The sequence below is a fragment of the Eutrigla gurnardus genome (genome assembly GCF_963514095.1).
Source record: "Eutrigla gurnardus genome assembly, chromosome: 12".
NCBI lineage: Eukaryota > Metazoa > Chordata > Actinopteri > Perciformes > Triglidae > Eutrigla > Eutrigla gurnardus.
The window spans coordinates 5,921,190-5,944,541 of NC_139926.1; the positions used below are offsets into that span (position 1 = coordinate 5,921,190).

The window sequence follows — 23,352 nt, forward strand, 5'->3', positions numbered from 1 at the left end:
CTGTTACATGCACTGTAGTTCAGTGTTAAAGCAGTGTCCTGTTTTATCATGCTATGAGTTATACCACGGCTGTTCATAAGGCATGAAACTAAATAAATTATTTGAAAAAATTATCTGGTACTCTTACTTGTGTATTTCTAATACTGAATCGATCAATTCAATCAATATCGAATCGATATTGAATCGAATCGTGACCCAACGAATCGAAATCGAATCGAATCGTGAGATTCTAAACAATACCCAGCCCTAACACTAATATTAGTATTATACTATTTGTAAAATTATAGTCCAGACTGAAGAATGAAGCAAAAATGGAAGTGCCTTAAACTTGTAGAAAGACGTCTGATTGCATGGCAGTCTATGAGAACATGACTGTACTTCTCACTTGATTTATTAACCCAGTATACACCGTAAACATGAGTTTATGGTCTCAATCTTTAGTTTCAAGTCTTCTTCAAAACAGCATGATGTCCATTTAGTACATTATGGTAAATTTAGAGTCCAATAGACCATAAAGCAGGGGATACCTTGTGATTGACAGGTCGCTACCATGGCGTTGTTATCGCAGACTCACTACCGCGTACATAGCGACTGAGACAAGTTTAACACTTCACTGTAAAGTCGACCTTGAATTATGAAGCTAACTTTGTTAACAGCTTTGTTAAGACTTACAGCTACACCTTGAGGTGGATGAGAAGTCCACGCCTTTACTTGAAAAGTTAAGCAACTTTTTTTTGTGTAAACAGCTCTTTGTCAATACATTTGATTTGTTTTTGTAATGTCACCCCGTCACTCCTCCACAGTCCAAATATGGTCTTTTCCTTTACTGGTTGGAAAAATTCCGAGATGGCTAAAACCCAGGGCTTCAAAACGGACTGGATTACGAGCACTTCTTAAATACAGTCTATGACTGACCTTCAACCCGGGGGTAGTGCAGGTTTGGTTAAAGTGATGGTTCGGAGTAAAATGCACCCTAGGTAATTTCCACCATGACATCCAGCATTTTTAGCGATGGACAACATTGGTCAAGATAGGGCGATCAGCCGAATGGCTTAGTACTAGCACGATGGTACATTGTGTATATCTCGTAAATTACCCCACTAATAATGCATGGAATGTTACCAAACTTCTGCAGTAGTACACATAGGGTCTGTACTCACAAAATGAGGCATTTTAAAGTTTGTAAGTACATCAGGAGTTTATTTAAAAAGAACACTTGCCTGATAGCTTCTACTGCTAAAGCTACACTGTTGCGTAGATGGCACTTCCGTGTTATTATAAAGGTTTTAACATGTGTTGATGTGATTTTTTTCCTGCACTTGCCTACAGTTGAGATGATTTGCTGATTAATCGAGTAGTTGATTGACAGAAAAATAATCAAAATTGATAATCATATGTGTGAATCTTTGGATTCACTTCGATTAGCGATACAGTAGTTGGCGATTCGATTCAAGGACAATTTTTTTTTTTTGGAACGATTTGATTAGCTTCTGTAAACCCCGATTCTGTTCAGTTAATTGTAACCAAAATTCTATATCCATGAAATAAACATGCAATAATGCGAGTGAGACTATCTGTATTCTTGTGAAAGATCAAAAAATAAACAGACCACAGAATTACTTATTTAACATATTTATTATATAAAAAAGTAGTCCTGCATAATATTTTATGCTGAATACAAAAATGTAATAGTAGTAGTAGTAGTTATTTTTAACATTTTTCAATAGACTAGATGCTGGCAGGGGAGAGAGTGTCTTAAATGTATTAAAACATTAATCATAATTAAGAATCACGATTCATACGATTAAACGCATTTATATCGATTATTGGTGAAGCCAAAACGATTCATTCTATTTATTTTAGCAGATCCATTTAGTTGAATCTATAGGACTGACAATCGATTCATCGATGAATCGAATGAATCGTTACACATCTAATGGAAAACTGTTCTATTAATTTAAGGTAATTTATAGTTGTAGCCCCACATTTGCCACAATGTGATGCATTGACATTGGAAATATGTATTTTCCATGTCAATAAAAGGACAGTATCACCCAGCCTCACATTGCAGTCGGGATGAGGAATCCCATATTAAGCAGTTACTTGACCATTCAGACTTACAGCAGTCAAATAAAGATGTCTGAATTGTTATTCTGTCCAGGTTTGGAAATTACAGCCTGAGCCATCATGCTGGATACTTGCCAAAGTGCCCACTGGGGTCCACAGTCTTGCCATCTGCCACTAGAATGAATCACAATTATTCAGGTAGTGCTGCATAATGTTGAGGAAAATGTATATTATGAGTGTTTTCTTTCGCAAGCACAGGAGAATATCCCCTTTTTTAATGAAGTTTCTCTCTGCTGTGCAAGGATTTTAGATGGCGCCGAAGTACCAATTTTAGGATTCTGTCTGGATCATCTTCACAACTGGGTGGGGGGGGCTGAGTAATCTTGAGTATGAATTGTTCATGCAAGACGTAATAATTGCCACCCTGCTTCTTCCTATACTCATAAAATGCTTTCTGAAAAATAAGATTTAGCTGGAGGCTCCTGAGTCTGGAAGGTTTGAGAGAAACGCTTCGACACTATCCCTATCTCCCTAGAAGATTTCAATTATTCTACCCAAAACCTTTGTAGAAAGGTGTCACTCTCCTTATCCACGTGTCTTAACCGTTCACATCATATGACACCCAGCTCTTAGCTACTGGCGAGGTAGACTCTGAGGGTCTGTGTGTGAAGTCCAGCCCTCATGCTATTAGATGAGCAATTTCAGAAAACTGTCTTCAAGCAGTGTGACAATTGGATCCGGCTCCGGAAAAGGAGTAAAAGAGATTGTGAAATTAAAGCTTATGGCACTTTCACTTCCGTAGGCAATTTGACATTAATGTCAGTGAAGTGTTTTGAGAGCGACACATGTGGGTCCATTGCTGATGACACTTGGAGCCATTACATTAATGTGCTTCTGCAGTTTGTTAGTGGCACATTAAGTGGTATTCTACAAGTCTGCTTCTGTGGCGTTCATACCCATCCTATTAGTATTATGGGTTCAATTTTCTGCTGTGGTGACCCACGTTTCAAGTGTGTGCACTATGATGTTGTTTTTTTTTTTTTTTTATCCTTTTCTGATGGGTATAAGAAGTGAGCCATGTTTAGTTCAAACAGGACAAAAAGGTGGAGGAAAATGCACAAGCACAACCTCTTCACACTGCTTCCCTCTCATAATGACGTTTGTTGCTCTGACCGCAAGTAACCTGATTTCACTGCTTATTTTTTTTGTCTGATATGGCCATAAATCAGCATCAAAGCCCCACAGATCATATTTAAGGCCTGGGCCGACATCAAAGTGCACTTATTTATCATATTTAGTGTGATCTTAGATATAATTTCAGTGTCTTCACGCTTCATTCGCCTGTCAACTGCAAAGTAAATCTCGGTAAGACCGTGTTTGTGTTTTGTGTGTACTTCACTACGTGTTTTTAAAGAAGCCCCAATTTGTTCGTGCACCATGGCCCATCACACACAAGTACACACACTTTCAAGCTAGCTCAATCTGGAAAGAATACCAAGGGGCTGCAGCCGGTGCAGAGGAAACCATCCATGCTGGTTTGGTTTTAACGTCTGCTTCTGGTCAGAGCAAATGATACCTAACCTACATAAACAAGGCTTTTCACTCATCTGGTACCACTGTTTACAATTCTTTGCTGACTTATCTCATGTCAAACACCATATAAATGTGGCTAGGTCTGATTGCTTCCATCACTAGTCCCATATCCAGTTATTACCAGCTGTCACAGCGATGCTGGTATTGTTTTCATCTTGTGAATATGCATGTGTCATCATGGCAAGATGTGGCTAAACCTGGTGTTGCGCTGGTGTGATCTCATTGCAATGCGACCTCCAGTTTTACTCTATCGTCAATAGTAGTGTTGCTGCCAGTATGTTGATTTCCAATAACTGATTCGATTTTCTAATAAATGCCCGCAAATCTTCACTCGATAGTCTTAACATTTGATTTGATACAAGGAATGTTTCATTTCAGAGACTGTCTTCAGATATGACCTTCTAAACAGATCATCTTGGTGCTTAGGAAGCTTTTTTTTACCATCATGTGCATCTCCAAGAGTAATCATAAATAGGACAGTGAAAAAATCTCTATTAACCAAAGGCCTTTTAAACTCTAAACTGTTCTGTTGGCTTCAGAATAAATATCACGACACACAGATAAGATATCAATATAAATGTGTCTTTCAGATCCATGTTCATAGTAATTTCACTAAGACTCAACCTTATTCATTTGTCTGTTGTCAGGAGATTTAATCTAGTACAGTTGGTATTAGAGCGAACAGCCGGCAGAATAAACAGTGGACTTCCATCAAACATAATCTCCTCATTAACACTGCTGCTTTTTTTTTTTTTTTTATCAGATCTGCTCTGTGTCTCATTTCCTGTCGTTCTTTCGCTTGTTTTTGTCTTTTTCATGTGATCATAATGTTGTTCCCTCTGTAGGACGCAGCTGCTCATATTGGCTGAAGAGGTGTGTGTGTGTGTGTGTGTGTGTGTGTGTGTGTGTGTGTGTGTGTGTGTGTGTGGGTGTGGGTGTGTGTGGGTGTGGGTGTGTGTGGGTGTGTGTGGGTGTGTGTGGGTGTGTGACCAGGGTAGCCACTATTAGGTAAACAGGAAGAACAAGTCTAGGTACTATTGAATCATATATCACCCATCACAGTTTGTTTTACATTTATACACATTTTTGTGCACATTTGAAAGTACCGCATTGTAAAGTTGTATGGAAACGGGAAAATTTGATAATAGCTTACTGAATTGCGCAAAAAAGTTTTTATGCTTGCTTGACATCTTTGTTGAATACGTTTCGGACACATAAAATTCAAATCCCTAATAGCACAGATGAAAGAGAACGGGCTGACCTGTGTCGATGACATGGCCTGTGCCCAGTTCATAGGAGTCCCCGCCCCCCTAACTATCATTTATGATAGATTATGACACTGACGTCTCCACCTCCAAAGAATGTGAGATTGTCTATGTCAGACACATTTGAACTTCATCGAAAAGATGGATAAGAGAATCTCACATTTTATATACAGCACTTACCTTTGGATAATTTCTGGTACCAATGATTGTTTTCAAACATAGGCTTTAAGTCTTATTTCTGACTACTGTATTCTTGATAGTTTAGACACAAGTTTTTAGTTTTTTTTTTGTGCTAGACAAAATGGAAGGAAATGTTTTCATGATCCCTATTTTTAATTTTATGATGCCACCAATATTATCTGCCCAGAGAATTGTTTTGTTGCTGCTGTTTACATTCCACTTGATTTAAATAAAAATAAAAATGCACCACAGGAATGCACGACTGTTTTAATTTAGTTTCGTCATGTTTTTTCTTGTATAGCTGATTAGCCGGTCCCAATGTCCCCTTTAAGGCCTAAAACCCTGAACCCTCTGGGACTTAACTGACATCACCTGGTAACTGTGTGCAGTGTGAGAGGGTTAGGGTTTGAAATGGTATAAATATGAAATGGACAGTACTTAGATTTGAGAATAAACAAAAGCTTGTGACTGACCTTTATCAACACAGAGGACAAGCCTAATTTATATTATCTGGATTTCCCAACTTAACTTGATAATCAAGGGATCTGCTTCACCAACCATGCATAGGCATGTCTAGGCTTGAAGTGATGGATCATGTCAGCTGACCTATACTGTAATATTAATAGTGCAAGTTTCCTCACACTCTCCCTGCTGTCATTTAAGAAAACCAAGACCATTCAGCATGGCTGTTGAGCTTTGAACGGAAGGTATTGAATTAATCTTCAAGAAGTTATGATTTCAGCTTTGGGTATTGTTGACAAAGGTGGTATTCCAAAATTAAATCCAGTGAAAGTTGGAGGTTTGTGATGGTTGACAGTGAGCTAATCAGAGCTAACAGAAAACATTGTTTTCTAATTCAAAATCGGCTTTGATTTCCATCTGGGAATGGACATGCAATGTTGGGTTATCGTTATGTTGGTGAATGTGATGTCATCTTCTGCTTGGCAGTTTCACTGTGTGTGGAAGAGATGTAGAGGAATCTGTTTGAAATATCATTTGATCTTTGAAGCCGGTCTGTGATCACTCACATAGGCATGCAGCAGAGGGAGACGCATCCAGAATTTCGGAAGGTAATTGCAGATTTTGCAAGGCGTAACAGGATGGAGCAACGTGTAATGAATCACGGCTCTTGGTAAAATTATTTTTAAAATGAAAATTAGAGATTCATAGATTGCCATTTCCTTGGCCTATTGCGATTTAAAAATAAATAAATAAGAAATCTGACTTGCCCTGTTTTTCCCCACATGATTTTGTGAGACTGTGTTGGGTGGACCGCAGACCCTCTAGGGGGGTATGGGAGCGAGTAGCCCAGAAGAAAATGTTGTGCATTTTAAAGTAAAATGCATCAATCTGATGCGCTGTACTGGGAGTAGAGCACATCAGATTGATGCGTGCGTGCGCATTCGGAAATATGAGCCGATCACCTGAAACTGCACGGTTTTGTTTGGCAGCCATTTGTTCTATACAGCTCAATTTATGAGTTGCCACTAGTACAGAGGAAGAAACCCGAATGGAAAGCACCTCGACGTCAATCATTCTCTCTTGTGGGAAATCTATGGAATACGAGTTCAAGTACAACTCCAGATGAGTGATTGGTATCGAGCCTAAAACCACCATCCCTAAAAGGCTAATTATTGCATTTGTTATGATTTTTGACATTACTAATTAATACAAAGAATAAAAAAGCAAGTGCTATCTTTTTGGTGTGAGTTTGTGAGAGACAAACATATTAGTAGTGCCCATTGGGAGTGCGCCTCTCCCATTTGTCATCTCCCTGGAGTGCAGCACTGGTGACAAGACCTTTTGAAAGCCAGAGAACAAAAAAGAGACACTTGTTTCAATTGGTGTGAGTGCCACACAGTAAGATTTTAGTGACAGAAAGATGAGAAGAGACCCCAAAAAAAGAGACAAAATCAAGAGGAAGAAAATGGAGGGGGAATCGGAGAGGGGTAGAGAGAGGCAGAAAGTGAGAGAGGCTCTAGCTCCTCAGGGATGATGTGACCGTGGTTAACTACAAAGATTCTCGCCAAATCCCATCCCTGCCAAACACCGGAGCTTCAGCCCTGCTCCACAGTGGCTCCCTGTCTGTTAAAGCAATGTGTTCAAAGTGAGGTCGCTCAATGGCAAATTAAGAATTGGTCCTCAGGTTTCTAAAGCTTGACTTTCAAATACACGTTCCTGAATTCTGAATTGGCTCCCTTTTTCCATAACTGGCACAGCCACACACGTTGTATTTTAACTGTATGGCCTGATAATAAATGGGCATTGCACCAGAGTGGTAACACGCCAGCTGTTGAAATTATGTTTGGCCTAGGGATGGGAAATAGTTGTTCTGTTCTTATGGGGATTTTTCTTTGGTTCGTCATGACTCTTGGTAAACCCTTTGAGACAATGAAGATCGGCATGAATGGCTGTGTGATGGTGGTTGGCTTGACAGGATAGAATTAATAGGAATAGGATAGGGCCTCCATTTAGCGTGATGATTGATAATGGATAGATGAATGGATGATATAACGATAATGTCTGGCACTATAACCACATATAAAGAAAAAGCTCACATTGATGGACATTGTAGGATTTTGCAACAGCCAGAAGTTCCAGGATGTAATCGGACAAAGAAACCTCTTATGCCTTTTATTGTTGACAGAATTGCTCTTGTGCATCGTTTGTCAGGACAAAAACAGCTTTTCCACACTTGGGGAAATAAAACCTTATGTAGCTGGGCAGCAACCACCTGGGCTAGTGCTTATTTGTTTTATGGTTGGCCTGTGCTAGCTGCAGGAGATGCGCTCCTGTGTGTGATATGAAGTCATTAGTCAGCCAGCCATGATGTAGGTCAGAAGGGCTAGATTGGGAACATGGGTACAGAATGAGGACTGCCAGGGCTCATGTGTTCACCTGAAACATACAGTGAGAAAGATGGATGAATTATGTAAACGCATGTCAGCGCGAGATAAACAGAGATGGCGAGGAAAAAGAGTACACATTTTGCCAGAGGTGATTAAATTTGTATCTTGGTACATGGACTGCGACGATACAGTTAACCATGTAATGATTTGATACAGTTCAATATATAGGGCCATATAAACATTTTTTTTTCCCAGATTCTGTGTTTTTAGTTTCAATTCTTTCTAAATTCATTTGGTGGATTTATCAAAATCCAACAACTCGATAAAACATTAGACATTTATTGAAAAAATTAGTTTTAATTGTAGTTCCTTGTCATTCAGAGACCATGCAAATATGCATCAATATCTAAATGTGTGTGCAATTATTTAGGGGAGAGTCACAATAAATACATTCCACTAGTATTAAATATAAAATAAGTAGTAATATGCTACTCTTTTAACTCTCTGAGACCCACATAGAGAACTTTCCGTCTTTTCATACCTTTGTGTTTTGTCCTATAAAATTGTCTTTTTTTTTACAGTATGATCAAGTTATACACATCCCCAGAATCAGCACAACCTCTGTGTGTGTCACTTAAATACTTCTATACACTATAATAGGGAATTTTAGCCCATACATAAAAAAATTATAAAAAATGGACCTTGAACTTTTACACGTTTTATTAAAAAAAGTACTGCAAACCATTATAATGAAAGAAAAGCTCAACGTAGAAAGTTGCACACACTTGTGTGTGTATATAGTGTACTTCTGTGCCATTTATGTTTTTAACATTCTCTTTCACTACAATAACTCTTTGACCGTCCTTTTCTCTGATTTGAACTCCTCCGTGACTCCCGTTTGCGCAAACTCACGGCCAAGCGTAAATTAGGCTTTCCGATTGGCTGTACGGGAACCTATACGAGTGTCAGATACATAAACCTAACTCTATATGTCACTAGCAAGATGGCGGATGAGAACTGTTCGATGTGCATATACAAAATGGAGAAATGCGCCACGGAGATGAGGAGACATCTAGTCACTAGGGATGTCCCGATCCAGCTTTTTGCACTTCCGATCCGATACCGATATTGTAGCTTTTAGTATCGGCCGATACCGATACCGGCCGATCCAAGCATGTATTAAAGATTAAAGATATTTACTTATTTTGTTGTCAGACTCATGTTGAAAAGGGTTTTACTCTTAAGAACAACTAGCCAACTTAATTAGGTTAGTTTGAATAATCCACAATGGTTGGTAATGAGAAGCTGACCTGTTAATTCTTAACAGGGTTAAATAAACACAAAATAGACAAAATAATAAATAGTCAATTAACCACACAAACTGAATTGGCATCAGTGCTCTGCTCAAGAGTGTAAACCAAGGCTTAAAAAAGCCATCACTGTAAAATAATCCCACACAGCTGACATTTTTATCGATAACTTTAAATTCTTAGTGGGACATGCACAGACAAGCCCGTCTTGTTGTTGTTTAGTGGATGCTGGACAGGTTGCTAGGTGTGCTGGAAAATGCGGACCGGATTTTGGGGAAAAACTGAAAAAAAAAACTGGAATGGATTACCTACATCAGTGCGCTGGAAAACACGGACCGGAGTTTTGAAAAAAACTGGATAGGGAGTCCGGATCGGGATTTTCCTGTGCAGGCCGATCCGATATAGATATGCATTTTTGCTAATGTCGGCGGCCGATCCGATCCCGATATTGGATCGCATCAGTTTTGTTGTCGTGAATAAATGTCTCATAAGGGCAAACAGGGTACCGTTGTTTAGCCCTGTTTCATGTTTCTAGCGCAAACCGCAAAGGAATAATGGTGCTCTAAAGACAACGTGATTTTTGTAGTGTATACGCTACAATGGGTCTCAGAGACGATTGACAATAGAAGCATTTCAACAGTATTACTTATACACATTTATTGTGATTTCTCCCTGTTAAATAGGTTATTACTTGACTCACTTACCACTAGGTCCAGGACGCTGCGATCTCTTGTGTCAGTTTTTTCATCGACAACTACGGATCATTTCTTACTAGTGATCTTCTGCAGCCTCTGTGTGCTGCTGACCAAACATACGAGTTGGTCAGACGGAGGCTACTCTCACGTCCGGGCAGCGCTCCTCCTTGTCTATGGCCAGAAATGGAAGGAGACTTTTTTATTTATTCTAATGTAATATCTGACTCTGCGCATACAGCAACAAAGTCTTCAACAAACTCACGTCTCACATCCGCCGATCCTCTTGCTCTGGTTAGCATACTGCTCTCTCGGTCTTCGGATTTTGCTTGTAGCTGGTTGTTACATGGATTCTTGGGGGTCGGGTCATTCATGTGTTGACAAAACTGTGTGTGTGTGTTTCCTTCAGTCCGTGTTAACTGCATTGTGCTAATCATAGGGCCCTAGATATAGCACTACTTAGATCCCATCCAGCTTTGATTCATTTGAACTTAATTCATATTATTCACATGACGGTCATATTCTTATACCATGTTGGCTCTCTGCAGCTCATTGTAATGTTTGATAATAATCTTTAACTTCAACTGTTGTTTGCCATACAGCTGTAATGATGATGTGATGGAGTAGTGAGCATCCCGCATTGTGAAACCATTAAAGGAAAACACCACCGCATTTCCATACTGAACTATGTTCTGCCCTGATCTTAGACGAGGTGATACATACCTCCCTCTCCTCTGTGCGTGCACTCAATGGCTCTTGCGCGCACTCCGCGCAGCGCTAATTTGCTAGCATGTAGCTTGTCCCAGTATATTCCTTAGGATCCAAAGGGGGGTGAAGTTAGAAGCGACCAAGCACTTCCACGTTGTCCCTATTTAAATACGGTTACGTGAGTAGTTACACGACCCAAGTTTGGTTACACAAAATGAAACATGCTAATTTTTCTAAGCGGATAACAAGGATAACTATATAATGTATGGCGGAATAACAACTGGAAGCACTTCGACGTCGGCGCAGTAATATCATCACTCCGCTCCCCCTCTTACTTCCGTCAATAGAACCTACGTGACCTGCACGCCGTCGCCTGCACCAGCTGTAGTAGTTTGTGCACAGTTGAGGAAGCATCAGGTTGTAGTAAGATAGTTTGTGAACAATCAAACATCATGGTTATAACGTGCATCGTACAGGGTTGTGAAAACAAGCAGAAGGTATATAGTCCCGTCATGTTTTGAGTGATGATATTACTGCGCCGACGTCGAAGTGCTTCCAGTTGTTATTCCGCCATACTATATAGTTATCCTTGTTATCCGCTTAGAAAAATTGGCATGTTTCATTTTGTGTAACCAAACTTGGGTCGTGTAACTACTCACGTAACCGTATTTAAATAGGGACAACGTGGAAGTGCTTGGTCGCTTCTAACTTCACCCCCCTTTGGATCCTAAGGAATATACTGGGACAAGCTACATGCTAGCAAATTAGCGCTGCGCGGAGTGCACGCACAGAGGAGAGGGAGGTATGTATCACCTCGTCTAAGATCAGAGCAGAACATAGTTCAGTATGGAAATGCGGTGGTGTTTTCCTTTAAGGTTATTTCTTTCACATGTTCGGAATAAAAATTTGAATTGAATTGATGGTCTCTGCCCTAGTACACACACAGCAACTTGCTCTCTCCACGCATACACTGATAACACATGACACTTTCTGACAGTATCGGTTTTTGACAGACGCATCGATCTTCGTCACTCTTGGACCGATCCCCCTCAAAATTTGAGTCAGATTAAGATTTTCTATTGATGTAGCTGTATCTAAGACTCTTGTATTTATTTGTTCAGAGTGGTATGGGTTAATCAATTTCTATTTTACTATTAAACATACTGAAGATTATGTACTCTGGTAAACATGTTTACATGGCAACTCATTCATCTTGGTATTGTTTACATTATGGGGTTTGCTGTCTTTATTTTGCAAACTGCTTTGACATTGAATTGATACACACTTGACAAGTGGGAAGAAGGAGTTTTGTTATCAATCAGAAATGAGAGAAAGGAGGAGGGGAGCTAAGATAATGGAAAGATGGATAAGACGGCTAAGAGTAAAACCAGGAGATGGAGAAGTGGTGAATACATAAGAGAAAGGGGCGTGTCTGCTGGCCACTGCAAGGTTGCAGCTCGTGGGAGGAGGTTGATAGGGGAGAGAGAGACATTTAAAAAAATAAGAGAGTGACTATGCTGAATGCTAATACACAGCCACAGTTATGAGAGCTGTTACACATACAGCGATGCAGCTTCCATCCGAGCCAAGTGGGTCATGGGGAAAATAGCAGGACATGGAAGCTATCTGATAGTTGATGTTGAAGGGAAACCCGGGAGCTACAGCTCACAAGATACAGAAATTCTGCTGCCTTAGGTGGAGGTTGGCTCCAACATGGGCCTCTTCTATCCACTTATAGTGTTTATGGACTAGCAGGAGGCAGATGTGTCCATAGCACTTGAAACTTAGAGGAACTGTTCACATGAGAGCTCTTAAGGCTTGACAAGACACAAACAGTGTGTCAGAGATATGGACTAAGGTGACACATGAGGGCAGTGGCAATGGTTATACTACCCCACCTGCCTGCATTTACCCTGCATTAAGACTCTCTATAGTACAACGATATATAGCTTTTTGCAATTCTCCTTTCTATCTGTTCAGCATAAGTACTGCAAATTATTTTGTAATAAGAGATAAACAGTTATTTCACAGTATGTTCTTTGGTCCGAGATAAGTTAAGGAATATGCTTCTTAGACTGACATGGATGTTGTTTTTTTGTGAGAGGATCGGTGAGCATTAATTATTATTTGTATAATTCCTTGATTGCAGTGTCAGTTTATAAAATGAGCAGGTTGTCATATTAGTCCAAGTCAGTCGTCATCTGGACGAGTTTGGCAGGGAATGCACGAAGTTGGCCCTGGATGTTTCAGCTGACATTTTGTTTTGATAATCAAGTAATATGTCATTAAAGATGGTAACTGCAAGGACATGTATTGTTTGTTCAAACACATGCAAACATATGTCAAAGTTCTATTTATGGTATTCAGAACATAGCAGCAACAACTATTGTCTAAAGATATAGTGGCGTAATGACTACCCGAGCAGAGAATGTTATTTACACAGTAAATATTTATACGGCGAGCACAAGAGAGAGATGACGGCAAATGATTTGTTTCTGAGGTAAGTTAGGGGTTTTGGAGTGGACTGCATTTTCAAGCAGAAACCTCAGATTTAACTACTGAAAAATGTAAAAAATGTAAACTATACATTTAACCTATGAACAAAACCAGGAAGATTAATTTAAGATAAATAGCATTAGTTGCAGAACCACTGTCAAACAACTAGCTAGGTGACCATTTCTCATCCAGTCACTGAAGAGACAGTCACTCTTGATTTAATGTTATTTTTCCAATTATTTCCTACTTAATATGGTCTTTCAATGGATAGTCATGGGAAAAGTTAATCTAATACAAGTGGAGTTTGTATGTTGACAGCAGACGGGGATTTAGAGCAGTCAATTAGAAGTAATCACTTAATATCAGTATAAATAGAGATAGTTTTGTGTAGTCACAACCAAATGTGTTCCAAATGGCCATAGGCCACATATTCATGAACTTATTAATCATTTAACCTTCAACATGTGATGTCTTACCACCATTTTGCTCTATACTGATTTCCATCTGCTGAAGAGTGGACAGCGATTAGCTCGCAGAGCACCTCTCAGCATTTAAGAGCGTCCCTCCCCACCACTAGCTTTTTATTCATTTATTCTCCTTTCAAGAGTACATATGGCTGTTGATGTGTGCAGATGGCACCAATAGCTTTTTGTGGGATGCTAATTTGGAAAGTTTTTTTTACCAATCGCTGACCCTCGTAAACCCACAAGATTAATGACTTGTGTGGAGGGGTGCTGTGGTTTAAGTGCTAACAAAAAATGTTAATAAATGCTTCTACTCCTCCTGTGTTCTGTTTGCTACCTGCCGATTAAAATGAAAGAGCTTAGCCTCAAAGCTAGCGTCAACGGCCCAAACTCTCTTAAACTGGGCTGACCTTTTATGGTGGACCCGTCTCTCCTGAGTTTTTCTTGGGTTTTGAATTTTCTTTAAACCCTTTAACTGATAGCATTAATTTGCTGAAATGATTATTGATGGTTAATTGTTAAACAGTTGACCATTAACATCCCTAGCCCCTCTACCTTTTGAAAACACCACAGAGAGAAGAGCTACAATTTGGAATCCTCTGCTGAGCCCTCAAATCAGGTGTTGATTTAATTTTTCATTGATTTGTCAAGGAGATTAAAACCTGTGTGACAGAAATGAAATTCTTCAGCAGAAACCTTGGATTTGTACACAAGCCTTTGTGGTCCACCAGGAATATGGTACTCCATGTGCTTCAAACGACTCGTGTTTTGATTGGACAATATGGATTCTCATGTGTGAAATATGCCCATGTGTAATGCAAGGCTATTAAGGGCCATTTAAATAATTTAATTTATCAGGCAATGCATTTTTTTGTTTGTTTAAAGTCTGTATGTCTGTGCAGATGCAGATCAGGGTACACTGATATTATTAGTGTTATAATATTTGTAAAAATATGTTTTTGTCTTACTGAATATCCTGCTGCAATCCATATTTTTTGCCGTTTAGCCTTACAAAAACAAAATTGTCCCTGCAGTTTAAAGACATTTCTGCTGCACACAAGGGGAGGCATGAAAGGAGATTTATTTTCATTAAAAAAAACATTATTTAATAAAAACATGATTTAACTGATTTAATCTGATACATCCCTTTTTCCAATTAAGGATGTTTGAGTATTTCTTACAGTGATGACTTCATATCATTCAAAGCTTCATGCAAAAACATCAATAGAAGCCTTGAATGTAAAAAAACATTTGATGGAGGCCTACTAACCCAGCACTCTTATGCCCTTGCATAAATGACTTGACTTGCTGTCTATGGCCTATGTGTGTGCATATCTCTGTTTGTTGCCATGGTTACATGGCATATATCCTGTGCTGCTCTCCCCAGAGCCTTGTTTCCATGGCTTAAAAAAAACTGCTCTTAGATACCCCACCAGGCAGACTGCTGCTTCTCCCCAGTTGCCATGGAAAGGGCCGGCTTATGCTGAGCAGCATATTTTATGACACCACTGAAGAAGAATAAAAAAAAGGAAGTGATTACTGGAGGCCTGACATAGTTGAAACAATGAGGGAGATGAGCTTTTCTTTGCTTCATACATATTTTGTGGATGTGGGGACGTGAGCAGATGCAAGTAGCTAAAGCTGGAGGCCTGGTCGCCTGGGTGCTCGATAGCTGCGGCCCACGCTTGTCTTCGTCGTGGTAATTGAGTGAGGCAGCTGTTGATGCACACTTAATTGCATGTTTGACATTATATGAGACTCGAAGGGAATCCTCTGCGATGCTAGAGCGAGTATGATAATGGCTCGACAGAAGAGAAAATGAGTGATGTGAAATTAAAGGAGGGGGAGGAGGCCAAGGGAGAGAAGAAGGTGCAGAAGCTGAATGCATGTACTGTTTTGAAAACTGCACATTTTGGGTAATTATGTATGACGGTGTTTCCGTGACAATAAGCTGACTTTCTTCATATACAGTACGTACACACACATGGAGTCCGCACCCATTAGCGATGATCGTGTCAGCTTAACCTCCTCATTTTCTTTTGTCATGCTCCCTCGCATCTCATAAACACATCCGAGTATCCATACAGACATTAGCCAGTCATCTAACATCGACACCGTCTAAATATCACATTTAAATGCATGCTGAGGGCACGCTCACACAAGGAGGTGCAGAGGATGGCGTACAGAGGAGGCGTGACAACCCCCGGGGTGTAGACTCACACTCACACAGACAAATTGTGAGATTGCAGTCACTTGCACACAGAAATCTCATCACAGACCTAAATAGAAAACACAATACAAATATGCATGCACACGCATTCAACGAAGAAATAAAACGATGTATTAGACACGCACACACACTTGCATACGCTGTACTAAAAGTAGGAAACTACAATACACATGTACAGCTCATGAACATGGAATCCCCACAAAGTAAATACTTTTGAAACCTTCTTACAAACCATGCATTCACTGGCAATACAGTAATTGTCATCTTGGTGTTGCAAAATGTGTTTTCTATCAATTAAAGTCAGACATGCTGAGTTTTGATGTTAATATTTATGAGTTTTTTTCCCAGGGCGATGTTGCGTAACTCCGAAGCTGTTTATTTTGGTCCCTGTTGGCCCCACATTCAGTGCCATGATAGAATTATAAAATGGATGCACATTGTGTTGTGTGAAGGATAATTAGTATAAAACGTCTGTCTCTTTCCTGCTTATCCTGCACATTAATTTCTGTCGGCTTTCTTTCACAGTCTCAGTTCTTTATCTCATCACTTTCTTTTACATTCTATGTTCTTGTTATTCTACATGTCTTTTGCACATTTTTTCCCACTCTTGCTTTCACATGGTGATAGACAGGTAAAATATCCTGGGCTTACTATGTGTCTGCTCAGTGCATGCTGGTAAAGGCTGCAGCCCTAAATGAACCTGAAGGATAAGTGCTAATGGACAGTTGATGCATGCTGATCACACTTCATCTTTTCCAGCCCAATGTTTGTCTTCCTTTCATACATGTCTGTTTTCTCTTCTCTTGTATCTCTTTACTGCCTCCATTCCTCTCCCTGTAGTCCTCTTACTATATTATTTTCAGGCATGCAAACTTGTTTTCCAGCAAGAAATACATCTGTGATTCATGCACATCCGATTATTATTATTATTTTACATTGTGTTTGTAGAATGGAGGAGTGTTTGAAATGTTCCTTATTCTTATAATGAAATAGTTCTGTATATGCACTACTGCCATATTAGTAAAGATAGTCGGTCTGTAGTCACATAAATTCCGTAAATCCTCTAATATAGGCCCGGGCCTTTATTTACTCAAGCGTATCGCAGCCTAGGCCTTTATTGGAAGGAGGCCAGAATTAGAGACAGGCCCCTATTTCTATTTGAGCAAAACGGGCTACCAGTAGAATGAATAAAACAAGATTTTGTGTCTATTTAAACTGATAAAATACTAGGTTAATTTATTGAAAAAGTCTCCTCTTTGGCTCCGCAGCTGCCATATTACGGTAAACAACGTTTACCGCTTCCCAGTATTGCACGCTTGGTGGGCTGCCACTAGGAGGATGATTGACAGGCGATCTCCTTCATACAATCACGCCCACACTTCATGGCTGCACCTGATTGGACGATCGCTTTCACAGCTGTCCTGTCTGCTCCCGGATTTCAAACCGACCAACATGGCGGCTCGTTTGGAAACTTTCTCTTATTTTACGACAATAGTTCACCGAAATGTGTTTCTGAAAACATTTGATGCGAAAGATAAGCTAAGCAGTTGCTGAATCTGTCCTTATTTTAGATTGATAACAGTCAGTTTAAACGATTTTTGAGAGCTTGCGGGAGGCGGCGGCGCCCCGTGTCTCGACACTCCACGCGACGCAAAGGCATTGCACGGCTTCTTACATACCGTAAATCCTCTAATATAGACAATGGGAAGCGTGGAAATAACGCTGCCTGTGGACACTTGCCCTGGCCTCCATTAGAGACTGGCCGTTATTTACCTCCGCCGACAGCGAGACCGGCCAATGTTAGAGACCGGCCGGTAATAGAATACAGCCCAGTATTAGAAGTTTTACAGTAATTATTATGAAAGTGACAAGAATTGTAACTTTTTTATGATGTTGATTGTGGTTGCTTCTTAAAGTTGATGAATATTTTAAGTACAGAGATTTCTGTTGTTCTTATTCTAAAATAAAGTTGAATAGTTAAAATACGGTTTGTTCAGTAAGGAGAGAAATAGCACTCTTTCACCACGAGTACTTTTTGATGGTTATATTTGAGCTTGTATGCATAAATGAGTTATTTACAAATAATGGCCAGAAGAGGGATGCCATCGTGGGGTGAAGTGTTTGCATCTTAGTTGCCTTTTTCACCCCTGATGAGCTTGCATGCCTGTGTATTCTCAATTCTGACCTTAAGTAGGTCAGGTTAAGTGTGGGATATGACCCAGATACACTGGGAAACGGCAACCTGTCTGGATGCATAACATCATGCAGAGGTGCTCGGTGAACTCCGTCTAGCAAGACACACGTCGGCTGGTTTACCACAGTTGTATGAACATAAAATAAACAATTGTTCCTGTGATTTAATTTTAATAAATGGATAAAAAGGATGTGTCTCTACATGTCAGCTCTGTGATAGACTTGCATCCTGCCTATATGTAAAAAGTCTGAGGTCATGCTTTGTTAGGTCTGTCTGCAAGACGACAAGCAAAACACAATATGCTTGTTTTCTGAATGGAGATCTGATCAATCGGTGCTCTGCTAACATTTTAGCTGCTCTATCAACACTTGCTGGTAGGCTTTCACGACACAGTGTCGTGTCAGTTGGAGATATATACAAATTAAGTGAATTTGTGGAAAGATAAGTTTGGTGTGAACACAGCATTACAGCAGTGATTCATGCACTCACACATACATGTAGGATCCTGCCTTTATTGCTGACACTCTGAAGTCCCTCGCTTATATAATCTCTCTCTCGTTGGATTTGATATCAGTGGGGTTTTTTTTTACTCTTGGTGGCCAAGTGAGGTTTTTTTTCTTCAACTGTGCCTGTTCAGTATTTTAATGACTCTCCACGAGCCTTGGTGGGAAGAATTAAAGAATGTTAGTTCCCCTGTTCATCTGCTTGCAGTGCGACGATGCACTGTATATGGTGCAATGTTTGATGATACAATCAACCCCCCCCCCCAACCAACTGTTTAGACCTCTTCAATCCCTTTTTTCATGTTTTACTTGTTCACTGTCATTCTTCAACCAGTATCTAATTCAACAGACGAGTTTCTGATGATAATACCAGAAAGACACACACTGATTCTTAGTTACCGTACTTATCTCATCTACAACAGCTTCCATGTATGAAGGCATGCAAGGTGCCTCTGTTATCCCACCAAATGCCTCCAAACACTTTTACATGTTGCTCTGGTGAGGTTGGCTCTGGCTGCACCGTAGTCGAATCATACGCTCCATCTGCTCCAACGTAGGCTGACTTGCAGCTCACTCTTAAGTCTCCGTCCTACCTTTCCCCCCTGATCAGCAGTAGATTTAGACTGCGTATGGAGGGTTTTACACATGTGCATGGAAAACACCTGAACAGAGGGCCAAATATATAAATCCTGGGCTTAATTGCTGCTGTACTAGAAAAAAAAGCTTTCTTTCTTTTAAATGTTTTGTTTTGCACTACAGTCACCATTTACATGCATAACACAGTGTAATTCAGCCTAGTTTGTCACAACCTTTACACAAACTGAACACCATAGATGGGATTACACCTACGTTTTCTCTGGTCTTGCCATACCACAAAGTTGAAATGTACTTGGGAGCTTAATTGTTTCTCAGCCAGAAGACATTAACACACATTTGATCAAATAAGCCACCTACAAAGCCATCTGTTTTCATTTTAAATTGATTCATTTATATATTGCAATCTTACTGCTAACAACCTGCACTGCTGTTCTCTTGGAAGAGGACAGAGATTCAGATAATGGGTACTGTCTGAGTTACAACACACTCACACACTTGCAGTATTGTTTTCTCAGCTTTTCAGCTCTGTGGAGGCTTGCAGCTGAGTCCACACGGATCACAGCAGTTCGTCAGTTCCTCCCACATTTCCTGTGTTTATCACATTGGGAGGTCATTAATGAACAGGCTCACATGTTTGCATTCAGGCGACACAGATATTTTTCTGATTTTTCAAGCTTATTGTACTCAGCAGATTCCATCTAACATATTTTATGTTAGGCTTAATATTTTACTAGCATTAGCCAACACTCAGCCGCTGGCTACACCTGAAACTTCTGACCAACATGATAGTTAGTCACCACAACACTGTGTGACATTTATTAGTATGTCCAACATCTTAGTATGAGACCATTATTCGTGAATTGCACACTATTAACAGGGAAATAGCACAGTTTGAAGGACAGCAGTGCTAATGCCATAATAAATTAACAGTAAAGAAATCATGCGTGCTTCCTCCGCGTCATCGGAAACAGTGTTGCCCTGGCGACTGACTGACATGCTGCAGGTTGTAGAGACAGTTTGAGTTGAGAGAGAGAAGTATTTTACTTTGTGTGGTGTTTAGCAAAATGACTGATGGAAAAAACAATCAGCTGCCACTGATCAATATTATGTATTTTTTTTTAACACACATGATCCAATTAAAAAACAGGAAATGCTTTCAGCTTTTAGGCTCATATCTTTTACTTTATTCAAATTGTAAAATATACTGACTAATGAATGCACTTCCATATAATCATTTGCTTCATTATAAGATCTTTTAAATCAAAGATACAAGTACGCAGTTTTAGTCTTGTAAGTTGTAACATTTTACTCAAATGTGTCTTAACCATGTCATGTGAAAAGTCCAGCCATGTACTAGCTTTCACCTAGCTTTGTTGATGAAAAGCAATATTTTTCACTTCTACAATAGCCATGTTTCCATCCAAAGTGATTCGAATTACTGGGAAATGCGCATTAAAAGAAATTCGAATCATGTGTGTTTCCATCAAAAGAACGGACTTTGGTGAAAACTACAAATTCGCGCAAGTTTTCTAAGTCACGCGAGATTTTCCGCGGGTTGGCATGGCAACCAGCCTGTAAACATTCCGTCGTCTTCCTGCCGGTGACACCGGCTGGACCGGTCGGTGCTTGGGTGAGGTGCATGGGCTTTTCACACAGCCTTGTGGGCACAAGTGGCCCGAGTTCGGCCGTGTTCAGCTGTCTGTCTCCCGGCTGGTTTGAGGTCTCTATTTAAATGTCAAACACCGGAAGCAGTCGGGGTGAAAGTGCGCTACGTCACACTTGATTCGCATACAGCTGTTTCCATCCCATTCGAATCAACCAAAACCCGGCCATAGCGAGCGTATTTCATTTTGTGCGAATCAGGGGATTTTAATGCGAATCACGGCGTTTCCATCATCATTTTCCGATGCGATACATCTAGATGCGCATCTAAACAGCTGATGGAAACGCACCTTATGATAGCAAGCTAAACAACTTTTTCAAGTCACTCGTGACAATATTCACGATTATACTGATAATGGAAATTGATCATGACCAACCTACTGTGAGTGTTTTCTATTGTGATTGCCAATGAATCAAAGATGATGTCTCTCATTCTTGCCTTATTATTGTTTTCCTCTACACCTATTTATTATATGTCCTGGCTGGAACAGATGTCATTGTAGAGTAGTTGGGTGGGGGGCAGGCTGGTGTCCCATAATAAACTGATGCTTTTGTCTTTTACCATCATGATCTGGATTAGAGGTGGGCATGTTTTAGTCTGGTTTCCTGCAGCTATTTATTGTGAGCCTGTTTATTTGGTGACCACTTGTACTAACAGCATAGTAATTTGATATTCTGTAGACCTTCAGGAAACAAAATGGACTGATTTTTCCTTTTTAATTGATTTAACCTTTTCTCTATGTGTTTTCGTGTCATGCTTCGTTAAAGTCTTTGATTCTTCATCTGCTTTGTGGAAGTTATTAGAGCTCCAAATAAGGACAATACAAGTAATTATAATAAAAAAAAACATACCTACATTTTACCTGCCTCCTACAGGGAGGAGGAGGAGAGCCTGCGTGACAAGATTCGGGCAGACCATGAGCGAGCACTGCAGGAAGCAAAGGAGAAGCTGAGAAAGTCACGTGAGGAGCTGCAGGCTGAGATTCAGACAGAGAAGAACAAAGTAATGGAGGACCTGAAAAAGAAGGATGCAGGGCCTAAACCTTTGCCGCCGGTCCCAATGCCCAAAGTGGTGGGCGTCAGTGATGGTGAGCCACCAGAGCCCGACGCCAAAGAGAAACGCGACAAGATCAGAGAGGTAAGATGACCCTTGTTCCGTATTTGAAATATCCCATTGATAAGTACGTTTTTCTCTCTATTGTGTCATTTTGGATCATGTATCCATCATTGATGCAGATTATTTAATTGCTTCTTACTGATGGGGACTCATATTAGTAGGAGTGCAGCAAGAGCAATCGACAAACACTGTGATAGAACTACGCTAGTAGAAATTAATGTCGGTATATTTTATTGCTGTCAATAAATCTATCAGTATGGTAAATGGACCTGCATTTAGATAGCACCTTTCTAGTCTCCAGTCCACTCAAAGCAATACATAATGGCAATACACAAAGCAATTCATACACTGATGGCAGCGGCTGCCACGCAAGGTGCCACCAGGATCTATTTGAGCAGTTTGGGGTTGTTGCCCAGGGACACTTTGACATGTGCAGGAGCCAGGGAAAATATCTGATGGAAACGAATGGCTTTTAAAAAAGGAATGCAACAGGAATATATACAAACTAACCATTTGTAGATAATTTGCTCAACCTGAGCCCCTTTGTTTCACATATCTCCACCATGAAAGAAAGAAGAATATTAAATACAGAGAAAAGTCTTGATTAATTAAAGTAAATGACCACTTCAGAATTGTTCCTTTAAGTAGCTTGCCTGTGCAAGCATGAGACTATTAGTGTTGAAGTGTTGTAGCTGAGATGCATGTTTGGGAAGTAATGAGCATACTACTGGATGAATGAGACATGGATTATTCAGCACAAGTTGTTATAGACTGTGTAAATTGGTGTTTCATTACCCTTCTGCTGTATTGTAACGTAGCCCCCATATACTTAATTTAAACAAGACTTTTCTACGTTTTTCTATGCTTTTTTGTTTACCGTGGAGGCATCCGAAAAAAACAGTATCCAAAAGTATTCCTTTGTCAAGAGCAAATCATCAAAAAACTAGTGCCATTGATATTCAGTACATATTCCAGCATATGATATGTGGGACAAACAGGGTTTGGGACATTATTTCACTGTGATATTTAGGTCATTGGCCCCTAATTCACATTTAATGCAATAAAGGCCATCTTATAGGTGTGTGTGTGTGTGTGTGTGTGTGTGTGTGTGTGTGTGTGTGTGTGTGTGTGTGTGTGTGTGTGTGTGTGTGTGTGTGTGTGTGTGTGTGTGTGTGTGTGTGTGTGTGTGTGTGTGTGAGAGAAGGTAAATCGATGTCAAAACACTTAGAAAGACGCGCAGCAGCGTGTGTGTGAACGCATGGTTATTTGTTATGCGTGCGTGCGTTGTCGTGCGCAGGTTGTATGTCACGCGTAACAAGAAGCTGCGTACATATGAAGCAGCGTGCGCACGTCTGTCTGTCACTGTTTGACAAATGTTGTTACGCGTTCACACGCACGTGCGGTCGCAGATTCTGATGCTGCGCG

The 23,352-nt window shown here is 40.1% G+C and overlaps 1 protein-coding gene across 1 annotated transcript in view; it reads left to right on the forward strand.

Annotated features, from left to right (window-relative positions):
• man1a2 (mannosidase, alpha, class 1A, member 2) overlaps positions 1 to 23,352 on the forward strand; it is a 158,104-nt gene that overhangs the window by 7,493 nt on the left and 127,259 nt on the right. The window contains exon 3 of the mRNA XM_084022624.1: positions 21,687 to 21,948. Within this exon, the coding sequence (XP_083878750.1) occupies positions 21,687 to 21,948 (262 nt within the window). The remainder of the gene's footprint in view (positions 1 to 21,686; positions 21,949 to 23,352) is intronic.